Below are 12,016 nucleotides of genomic sequence, written 5' to 3'. Positions count from 1 at the left end.
GATAAATCTCTCCCATCCAAAGACAGTCTCTTGAAGTATTAGCTCCTTTCCTGAAATGAGAGAGTTTGTGCTTGTCCGACGGTGTCCCTTGTCTTCCCTAGCCCCAAAGAGGGAGCAGTCAGATTTTCATTTTCAGAGGTGATGTTTTATTTGGGCCTAAATATTATTGTCTCTTTCTAAGGCACACCAAAAAAAAAAAAAAAAAAAAAAAATGGGGAGAGGAATGTTTTTATTGATTCATTTTCATAAATTTTATTGTAACAGTAATTTATGCTCATGGTTTAAAAAACATTTTTTTTCAAACATCCTCATTCAGAAGTGTGAAAGGGGAACAATAAGTCTTTCTCCCCATCACATATGACACAGCCTGTGATCCTATCCTAGGGTTCTGTGTGTCCCTTTGGTGTTGACTGGATGTAGACAGTCATGTGGTTCTCTGGCTTGACACTCTTCCACCAGCCGTTCCTGTTGTTTATTGATAAGTCTTTGTTAGGGAAATCATTCCTAATGTATTTAGGACTAGGGGAGAAGTCATTGCTTTAATCCTCCCCCCACCCAATTATGAGAGTAATATATGCTTGTGAAATACAGAGTTTCTAATGGGGCGAGGACCACCGTCCCAGTGCTAAACACTAGAAATCCTTCTCATAAAGGCAGGAATGTGGCAGCTGAGCCTGTAATGAGTGTGAGCAGGTTCCTGGGGCTCACTTTGCAGCCCGAAGAGACCTTGAGGGGCCATCTGGAGGATGGGTTGCCTTTCAGGATGTGGCCTCATGTAGTTGAGGGTAGACTGCCTTTTGCCCCCAATGCTCCATTCGTCCATCCCTGTGCTCTCACGCCCCTTTGTCCCTGGAGTTGACCTAAACCTGCTTTTTAAACTTTATACTTTTAGCTTTTGTTACCTCTGTTCTGTGTGCTGCCTGCCCCTTCCTGCAGTGCATTCAGTGCCGCTCAGGGCATTGAGGATGAAATCCCGAGGACTGGAACAGCTAACTCACTGTGCCCAGTGGTCTCTAAGTGTTCATTCCTGACCTCTGCTTAGCCCCCAGCTTCCCTGACTGAAGCTACAGTTCAAAACTATGGCCTCAGAGGATAGCCACCATCGTTTTGATTGTTTTTTATTTCTGGTTGGGGTTTTTTGTGTTTATTTGTTTGTTTGTTTTGCATTTCCCCTGAAGGTGGTGGGGTATACAAGTCTTAAAAATGACAGAGCAGTCACCAGTACTTGTGAATTTTGGGTGTCCTGGATAAATGTATCATAGAAACTGTACCAGGCTCATCGGCATTTGTTGAACATGAAAGAGAGATTATGGAGTGCCTGCTTTGTAAGCCTTACTCCATGCAGACCGAGTGTGGTGGGGCAGGGTGTGAAGAAGGGCTCGGGGAGGAGGATGAGGGGCGGCGGGAAGAAGCACCTGCCTCTCCCTCTGAAGGAGTATGGGAAATCGGTGCATCTTGTTTTCAGAAGAACTGTTAAGTCCTTTAGTGAGATCCAAAGGGATCTACTTGGGGGCTAGCAGGGATCTACTCACCAGCCCAGGAGCACAGTAGGAATGGGGTGTATTTCAATCTACTCCAGCCAGTCTATCCTGGCCCTGCTGTCACAGCCAGGACTTTGCACAGTGTATATTTTTACAACTGTAGAGGAGGGATGTGGGATCTCAAGACTGGGCAGATTCTTAATTAGGTGGCTTGAGACTCCCAGTGTAGGAGTTTTGGGACACTCCTTTGGAACCGAAATTCCTTTCCCCCCTTAATGCTATTAATAGAGAAACCTGGCTTTGGAATGACATTGCTTCCTGGGGAAGGATCGAGATTAATTGCACTTTTCATGCCCTGTACTTTCTGCATTACCTGTAATAATAATGTACATAGATTAGGTAGGGAGGATATTAAACAGAAGGATTTATGAACATTTGAATATTAAGTTGGTTATCTGTGGCTACCTTAAATGCAAGGTTGTCAAAAATAATTACAGTATACTAGCAAATACTGGCTACCAGAGACAGTATAAATACCCTTAGTCAGTGCATATTGGGCTTTTGGCATGAATCATTTGCTCAACAAGGATTGGGAATATGTTCTTCATATTTATGAGGAGGAAATGAAAGAGAGCACGGGATGGGGGAGGGGAGAGGAACAAGCAAAATTAATGGTGTCGCAGACCTACTGTATTAAACCCCGTACAGCAGCAGCCCTGTGCGCAGAGAGGGACCACACTTGGGCTGCGGGAAGCTTTGACAGTACAGCCTCCCATTTTGTATGCACGGGACGGTTCTTGATGCTTTTTTTTTTTTTTTTTTTTTTTTTTTTTAATGGCCACACCACTGACGTTCTGGTTTTATGATCAGCGACATTTGTAGAGTGTGGAGGGTGAGGTCGCTAAGTGGTTTGCAGTTGACTTGTGTAAAACCCAACTTGTCAAGTAGAAGACATTTGAGAAGGATATTGATGAATGCCCATCCATCTCTGGGGCAGGAAAACATACCCAGTTGTTAATTTCGCAATGCAGAGAGCAGTGATGACACGGAAAAGCAACTGCCAGGAAAAAAGAAATTATGATAGATTAGATCAGGCAATTCTGAAAGCAGCTGATGTTTTCAAGTTAGGTTAACGGTTCATACCTTTTCTACACAATCAGAGATTTATTCTGCATTAGTAACGTTCCAGTTTCCACATGCTGAGCCGCACTGCAGTGTGCATTGTTTCCTCAAGACCCAGCTACCTGAAATTTAATAATAAAAAATAGTTGGCAAACGCAATGGTTCTGAGAGAAAGAAATGGTTTTGTGACAATAGCGCCATAAAAGCCCTGGTCATAGTTGATACTTGACACATTGACCTTCATAGTGAAGTTTGAAGAGTTTATTTCATTTGTGTGCTTTTGGTTTAGAATGTTTTTATTTAGTATACTTTTGTTTTTACTGATACAGCTTAGATTGTTTCATCCAAGCAAATCCAACTTGATTTCTGACTCTGGCTCACCCAGGTTAAAACGTACCCCAAAACATTATGTTATTCAGTAGATAATAATTGAGCACCTATTATGTGCCAAGAAGTATGCTAAGCGTGGATATATAGCAGTAACAGATAGTTTTGGTCCTCGTGGCTCTGGAACTCTTGTGATGAGACAGATGTTGAAGAAAGACCCTCCCAAAGTGCCATTATACACCAGTAGGAAGGAAAATGGAGTGGCCACAAGAGATTATAGTGCAGAATTTGGATGATAAGAATTCCCTGATTGGCTCTCTGAGCTAGTGCTGGCACTGAGCATTTCAAAACCAGAGATGTGGGCTAAAAGTGCTGGAGTGTTTTCAAAGGATGCTCTCTTGCAATTACAGAATGGCGTGTGCTGTCTTCAGAAGATATTTTTGCACTGGTTACAGAAACTGCGCACTCTGGACCCCCTATGCTACCACTAAATAGAAACTTTAAGAGGCCCTTCTGCATGTCATTTTAACAGATGTGTAATATTGAGGCAGCAGCACTTTTTCAGTCTGTATCAGTTTATAATTCTTGGGATTTTACAGAACGTCTGGCGACTGAGATGTATGTCAATATGCAGACAGGCAATCTCAAGAGCGTGATTGGTTTCTCTGGTAGGTTTCGATGCAGCTCTCTCCTGCTGCAGTGACTGCCCCAGGAATGTGCTTTGTCTAAAGCCAGCTGGCCCCAGAGCCAAAGCTCCTGGCTGAGTGGCAGCCTGGTCCCAGGACGAGCGCACACAGCTGCCCTCTGCTGGGTGATGTCTTGAGCGTCTCCTGGGTCTCAGTCTTGCTAACCAAAGCAGGATCTGAGGGAATGGCTTTGAGGTGCCACAGAGAAGCTCCTTCCCGGGGGCCACCTGAGTCCCTGTGTTGCCACTGGGAAACATAGAGTGGTACCTACTCTAATTAACCTGCTGTCGTAAAGCTGCACGAGTCATTGTGTTAAATATGCATCTCAAAGCCAAAATGGCAAACCCACCACAGGGGTGTTCAGATTAATAGTCTGTATCTCTTTTCTTTCTTCCCAAGAGTCATTTAGGGAACGTGCTAGTGGATATGAAGCTCATTGACATCAAGGACACTCTGCCTGTAGGCTTCATCCCAATTCAGGAGACAGTGGACACACGTGAGTCTCCTTTTAGTACCACTCATCACAATGGGATTTTTCTTCCTCCAGGTGTATTTTTAGATGTTTTGTATGTGCATTTTTCTTTGAGAACATTTTAGGAGGTCTTGCTGCATGCCCATGAATAAACCCTGCTGCTTTTGATGCGTGTCTGACTTGGTTCTCCAAGGAGTTTGTGGTGTTCTGGGAAGCAGCATGAAAATGAGCAGAATGTCCTTTTCTCTTAGAATGGGCTCCCTGCTGAATCGGCTCGCCCAAGAACAGAACGGTGAAACTGGGTATAGTTTCTACTTAGTCCATCCTCTGGTGTCGTTGAAGCCAAGCTTGGCACAAAACCCAGAAGCAAAAGGAAAAAAAATCAAAGACGCCGAAGGAATATAAGTGCAATAATGTCCTTATTTTTGGCTTTTGGAACACACAAGAAAAGCCAGAATCGGAAAGACTGCATGTTAGAGGACACAGGATCCAATTTCAGTAAATACTCTGACCCCTGAGCCACACCCAGCAGAAGTAAGTCACTGACACACCGAAGCTTCTTCAGGATCCTGGAGGGTTTGAAGCTCTTGTCACGCCTGTCAATTATTAAATTATGCTGGAAAATCCCTGGATAGTTGAACCTCCTCATTTTGATATAACTTAACTTGTTTTATTTTTAGTTACTGTCACCAACTTTAGGATATCACCAACAGTGAAGCAGTAAATGGAAAAATACAGAGCATCCTTTCCTTATTACACTTGATTCATTTATGAAATCCTGTATCTCAGTCTTGGTCATCATGCACACTTCAGTTTTCCATAGTTAGCCCCATTTTGCTTCCATAATCTTTTGCTATTTTCTCGTTAGCATTTCATATAGACTAGACTTTGCATTTCTACATAGATGCCACACAGCCGTTATTTTCATGAAACAACATGAAAACATATTGCATATTTCTAGTGCTCTCACTTTTGGACATTTTGCTTTTACTTGTTATTATATGGATTAGCTAATAATCATGATAGCTGATATGTAGTACAATACTTACCACATGCTAACTGCCAAGGTAAATGCTTTAAGTACCTGACGTCACTGGATCTCTAGAAAACCCCTGTTTGAAGATGGGTATTGTTATACCTGTCCCATATGAGGAAAATGGGACATGGCAACTACTGAGGGTTTGAAGAACTAATCCACGATCACACTTCTGGAAGTGGGGAAGTAACTAGAAGACACACCTAAGTCTGACTCCAGCCATACTGTTAATCACAGTGCCACCCTGTCCATCGCATGTGGTTAAGTGCCGTTTACAGATAGATTTTATATATTTATGCATCAGATGTTGTTGATAACAGTTCTATTGAGATATAACTCATATACCATTAATTTATCCATTTGAAGTGTACAATTCAGTGGTTTTTAGGGTATTCACAGAATTGTGTGACTACTACCACAATTAATTTTAGAACATTTCTTCATACACACACCCCCAAAAAACTTGTACCCATTAGCAGTCACTCCCCATTTCTCTCTGACCCTCACCTGTCTACCAACAGTGCACAAGGCTTCCAGTGTCTCCACATGTCCACCAACACATGTTGTTATTACTCTGGCCAACTTAGAGGACATGAAGTCTCTCGTGGTTTTGATCTGCATTTCCTGATGGTTAATGGTGTTGAGCATATTTTTGTGTGCTTGTTGGCCATTTTTATATCTCCTCTGGAGAAATGTCTTTTCTGATCCTTTGGCATTTTAAGTTAGATTGTCTTTTTATTATTGAGTTATAAATATTTTAACATATTCTAGATATAAGCCCTGTATCAATTATTCACAAAATTTTCTTTCTTTCTGTGGGTTTTCTTTTCCCTTTCTTGATGTCCTTTGAAATACATAAGGTTTTTATTTCGTTGGAGTTCCATTCATTTACTTTTTTCCCTTTGTTGCTTATGTTTTTGGTGTCATACCTAAGAAAGCATTGCTTTATCCAAGGTCACTAAGATGTATACCTGCGTTTTTTTTCTGAGGATTTTCTATTTTTCACTCTTACACTTATGCCTTTGATCCATTTTGAGTTAACATCTATGTATAGTATAAGATAGGGGTCTACCTTTATTCTTTTGCATGTTAATGTCATGTTGTTCCAGCACTATTTGTCGAAAAAGCTATTCTTTCCCCCATGGAATTGTCTCAGCATCCCTGTTGAAAATCAGTTGACCATAAATGTGAGTTTGTTTCTGGACTCTGAGCTCTCTTCCATTGATCTGTATATGTCTTTCCTCACACCAATACCACACTTTTTTTTTTAATAAAAATTTATTTTTTATTGGTGTTCAATTTGCCAACATACAGAATAACACCCAGTGCTCATCCCGTCACGTGCCCCCCTCAGTGCCCGTCACCCATTCACCTCCACCCCCCACCTCCCCTTCCACTACCCCTAGTTCATTTCCCAGAGTTAGGAGTCTTCATGTTCTGTCTCCCTTTCTGATATTTCCTACCCATTTCTTCTCCCTTTTCTTCTATTCCCTTTCACTATTATTTATATTCCCCAAATGAATGAGACCATATGTTTGCCCTTCTCCGATTGACTTATTTCACTCAGCATAATACCCTCCAGTTCCATCCACGTTGAAGCAAATGGTGGAATACCACACAGTCTTGATGACAGTGGCTTTGTGGCAAGTTTTGAAACCAGGAAGTATGACTCTTTCACCCTCGTTCTTCCTTTTCAAGATTATTTTGGCTATTCTGGCTATTTTGGCTATTCCTTTGAATTCCCATATGAATTTTTAGGCTTAGTCTATTTCTCCAAAGAAGCTACCTGGGATTTTGATAGAAGTGGTGTTGAATCTATATAGCTCAGTTTGGGTACACATAGGTTCTGAATGATTTTCTTGTGATGAGTTTCCAAGTACTGGAGGCTCCTGGGTCTCGGGGACTCTACGGTCTCCTCCCGCCTTCTTCCACCTTCTTCTACAAGCATTTTCCTCGTCTTCAAGCACCCTATACTTTACGCAAACCAAGGCACTCACTGTGCGCTCTTCACACTTGTTTCTTTCCTGATGCTACTTATTTGCTTGATCGAAATGCTTGAAGGAAAGCTTCCACTCTGAGTGTCCACACCCCAAATCTTTCAAGGGTGAGCTTTCATTCTGCACCCCCTGTGTGAAACTATCTCTGATCCCTAGATGCCAGTTTCAAGCAAGCTCTTCTGCACAGTCAGTGAAGATTGATAAATGCCTTATGTAAACACCACAGGCTTTGCAAGAGACATGGTGGCTGACTCACATACTGGCCTTTCCCTCCAGGCACTTAGTTTGGTGGGTGACCTGAAAACAGGAAGTTGCATTACAATGTAATCAGATGGAGCTCTCCTCAGAGATCAGGGACCCTCTGCCTTCTTTGCTGCTTTTCATCACACCCGGCACAGCACACATTCAGTAGAGGGAGGGAGGGAAGTAAGCACTGCAGGTTAGAGTGCCCAGAAGCCAAAGGAAGTCATAGATTCTGTTTCTCACCTCATACTTCGACTCTGTCAGGACACACTGCGGCTCAGCAGAGGGTGAGTAGCACTTGGGCCCTGGAGTCAGACTCCCCTAATTCTGAGTTTGGCTTTGCCACTCACAGCTTTAGCACCCCAAGCAACTGACTTCATCTTTCTGGGTCTCAGTTTCCTTATCTGTAAAATGGGGGATTAGTATCTACCTCATAATGTTGCTTTTAGCTTGCGTTATAGCATTTTACGTGTTTTCCACATATCTTCACTACTTAACCTTTTTCTTTGAGGGTGAGATCTGCATTTAATTCATTTTTGAGGCACCAGAGACACCTACTGTATGCAGTGCCTTGCTCAGAGGATGGGCTCCATAAAGATAAGCTTTATTACTCTCTGTTGCCAAATTAACTTCCAGAAGTACCAGTTCACAGTGCCACTAATGATACAGGCTTGTGCCTGTTTTCCACAGGCCTGCCAGCATAGGTTTTAAATTTTTATTCAGTTTTATTGTTCTAATTTTATTTAATTTTCATGTCATTTATTAGCAAGACTGAACATTTTCAAAAGTGTTTGCTTGCTGCTTTTGCTTATTCTTGTATGACTTGCCTGCTTAGGAACTAAAATTGCCTTGTAGACTTCTGTTAATTTCCCACTTCTCCTTCATGCTTTTCTTAGTTTCAAAATTTGCATTGGTGTTCATTTTTGACAACTAATTGACTTATAATATCTTTATATTGATATACTCTAGAGCCACAAGGGATTTCCCATTCTGCATTTCCTCTTAATTTGTTGAACCAGTTAAGTGAGGAGGCCAGGGCTGCATCATGCCTGGGCCTGTGGTCTAGTTGTGATGGGGCCCCAGTGATCCTAGGTAGGAAGCCTCTTCCCCATGACAGTTGCTGCCGGTGGACATTCTCAGGGCAGGACCTGGCGTCATCAAGAAGTGTCTCATTAACAAGGAGGGTGAGTTTAGGGGAGCCTGTTCATTTGGGTTTTATGGTCATTTCCTGGAGCCTTTCCCCAGGGCACAGGTGAGCCCAGGCTGACCAGATTAACCTGTGGTCAGCTCTGTGCAGTTTCAGTGCATTTAAGGCCCTGATTTCATAAAGTCAGCCAAAGAGATGAGACTCCTGTAATGAATTTAAAATAGTTTGTTGCTATCCACACAGTACTTAAAAACTGGAAGACTGTTTGTTTTAGTAAAGTGCTGTATCCTTTCTCTGTGTTCATTAGCATGACTGAACACATTTCTATTGACTCTGTATAATATGTTTACTTAAAATTAGGCCTTGTTTAAGCATGTGTAATTAGTGGCTCCATCTCTTACCCCGCATTGCTGTAGATGGAGGAATAGAGCAAAGAGCAGCATGGCAAAAGCAAGTAATATACCTGCATTTTCTCACCTTCACACTTTCCAAAGTCTGGAAAGTCTATTAGCTTGTCTTACCAGCTAATAGTTTTTGAAGGTGCAATGTTGGCATGGGTGTTTTCCCCCAGAATGCAATCCATGTCTCATAGGGTTCAATGTCTGGGGTCTGGCTTCAAGACATTATTACCCATAGCTCATAGATATGATCCCCTAGCCCTCAGTTTCCTTGCCTGGTTTGAAAAGAACCCACCAAGTTTCTGAGTTTCTGCCTGGCTCTTTAAAAAGCACCCTCCCCCCAGTCAACAATAAGAGAACACCACAGATGGGCATCTCCCTTTGGTCAAGCCAAGACCAATGGCATGACTGTTCTTCCCTGCCCCTTTGTTATCTGATTTGAGTGAACTTACTTCCTGCTCCAGAAGTGAAAGGTCTTGAAAGTCAATGCCAAACACTGCCATTAATTGTGTGCCGGAGGCTTACTGGTAATAATGATGATAAAAGCATTCATGGCTATGCTTTATTGAGCACTTACTGTGTGCCAGGCACTGGTCTAAGTGAAGCATGTAGTGTGTTATCACATTTCATCCGCCCAACATCCCTTTGGAATGGGGTTTCATTAACTTCCTTTTACAGATAATGAAACCTAGACTCAAAGAAATTAAGTCACTTGCCTTAGATCATAGAGCTGATGGCAGAGTTGGAATTTCAACCAGGCACATCTGACTCATGTATCTAGTGGCTGCAGTTGATTGAAATTCATACTTAAAAACCACAAATGAACAAACAAAAAACACCTGGTTGGTCACCATTGGAGATTGCTAGGTCACCATTGGAGATTGCTAGGGCCTTAAATGCACTTCTCTCATTGCTCTAAAACTTAATAAGAGCAAAGAATCACATATTTCTCTTTCCTATACCAAAGCTTTTTCAAGGAGACCAAGTAGTTGAAGAAGACAAGTTATTTTTTATGTAGAATTCCAGCTAATGAATACAGAAGGAATCCAGAACTAGAAATCACCATTTTGAAAACTTTTATGAGATTATGGATCTAGACAACAGTCATCGGGATAAAAACACTGCTCAAAGAATGGTTGTTGGGGACTTTAATCCAAGTACTCGACCAATACCACCGAACCCATGCAGGGTGGCACAGCTGGACTCCATGCCTCGTGACAGGATGCCATTGGACACATATGCACCACTTGTGAAGAGTTCCTACCTAACCAAAAAATAATCTAACCTGAATCTAATCAAGCCTTTTGCCCTAACTGCTACTTCACAGGAAATACAGGAGGATGACCCAATTTCACCAACTTAGCAGCAACCTAAAGGAAAGAGGAGGGAGGGGGAGCTTGTAACAGAATAAAAGGAGCTTAAGAGACCTAACAACCAGATTCAGTGCATAGACATCATTTGGATCTTGACCAGGCAAAGCAATAGTTAAATGGTAATTTTGAGACAATGGAGAAAGCTTGAATATAGACTATCTACTGACTGATACTAAGGAATCATTGTTCATTTTGTTAGATATGATAATAGCCTGCTGGTCATATTAAAACAAATTGTTTGCTATGGATGCCTACTGAGATATTGAGGGGTGACATGACATGGTATTGAGATTTGTTTTAAATCCTCCAGCAAAACTACAAGGAAGTGGGGGAAGGTGACAAAAGCAGCGTGTCCATTGTTGACAGTGTTGAAACTGGTTGACGGGAACAAGTGGATTCCCTCTGTTGTCCTCCCCACTTTGGGGAATGTTTGAAAAGTCCACATGGCAAAAAGTGTTAATACTCAGAGGTCTGTGCGTATGTCCCTGATGGCCTTAGCAGCAAGCAGATGGTGACTGTGGCATTTAAAAACCAGCCCTATGGGTTTATTCCAAGCTGCTTCTCCTTACAGAGATGTGTGTACCCCTGGGAGCCCTTCCTGGCAGGGGTGCCAGGAGGTCAGGTCCCAGATGCAGGGTAGGGTGACTGGTGTCCACTCTGCAGTCATGGCCTCTGCACTCTGTGGAGAGCAGGAGGGGTACAGCCCAGCGACTCAGATGGCCAGTCGCTTCTGCTGCTAGGAAGGGAATGTGACAGGAGACACAGCATTCAGAATAGAGATGTTGGCATCTGTGAAAGATTCATACCTTTTCTTGTCCTTTTCTTCAGAGGAAGTGGCTTTTAGAAAAAAGAGGCTGTGCATTAAATTTATCCCACGGGATTCAACTGAAGCTGCAATTTGTGACATTCGGATCATGGGGCGGACCAAGCAGGCCCCTCCTCAGTACACGTTTATTGGGTAAGTCTTAGTAACACAGATGTCATCTCTTCTCTCTGCTGAGAGAGCTCAGGTCACTCCTGGGGATGAAGTCCTTAGACTGGGTGACCTACAAGGCTCTTGGCCACCTGCCTCTCATCGCTGCCCTTCTGCTATGGTGTTGCCAGTCCAGACACGGAGTTCTTGACCTCTCCATGCCTTTGTTCATGCTGCTTGCTCCACCTAACAATCTTTCCTTCCTTTGTCCTTCTGTGTGTTCATCCTTAGGCTCCTCGGGGGCCTTTCCACATACCCAAAGGCCCAGACGTTCTCTCCTTTTTGACCACTCAGCCTCAACTCTCTGTATTGTTTGTTCACCCCACTAGAATTTGAGGAGCACCCATTTGTACCTCTGGGCCAGAGACTCAGAATATGGTGGTGAATGAGCAAGCAAAGACTGGCTCTTGTGGAGTTGGATTCTAACAGGGGAGACAAGCAACAAACAAGAAACAAATGAGTGAGACCATTTCAGTCAGTGGCAAAAATGAAACAGCAATGAATGGAGGCTACTTCAGCGAGGGTGTCAGTGGGGGCAGGTGACATGTGGCAGAGATACAAATGTCAAGAAGAAACCAGCCATGTAGAGATTTGAAGGGAGAACCTTCTAAGCTCAGGAGAAGAGCAAGTGTAAAGGTGGGATTGAGTGTGGTGTGTTCAGGAGCAGAAAGAAACTCAGTGTGGCTGACATGGGTGATCAAGGATGAGTTGGGCTTTGGAGTGAGCAGTTAGCAGGACCTCATACAACATGGCGGCAGTTT

The 12,016-nt window shown here is 42.9% G+C and overlaps 1 protein-coding gene across 10 annotated transcripts in view; it reads left to right on the top strand.

The window, feature by feature from the left end:
- MVB12B (multivesicular body subunit 12B) overlaps positions 1-12,016 on the top strand; it is a 185,700-nt gene that overhangs the window by 59,936 nt on the left and 113,748 nt on the right. For all 10 annotated transcript variants that reach the window (XM_038549342.1, XM_038549341.1, XM_038549333.1 and 7 more), the window contains 2 exons: positions 4,016-4,112; positions 11,111-11,240. In XM_038549342.1, the coding sequence (XP_038405270.1) occupies positions 4,016-4,112; positions 11,111-11,240 (227 nt within the window). The remainder of the gene's footprint in view (positions 1-4,015; positions 4,113-11,110; positions 11,241-12,016) is intronic.

The sequence above is a fragment of the Canis lupus genome, chromosome 9 (genome assembly GCF_011100685.1).
Source record: "Canis lupus familiaris isolate Mischka breed German Shepherd chromosome 9, alternate assembly UU_Cfam_GSD_1.0, whole genome shotgun sequence".
NCBI classification, from domain to species: Eukaryota; Metazoa; Chordata; class Mammalia; order Carnivora; family Canidae; genus Canis; species Canis lupus.
This window is presented reverse-complemented; position numbering and strand designations above follow the sequence as displayed.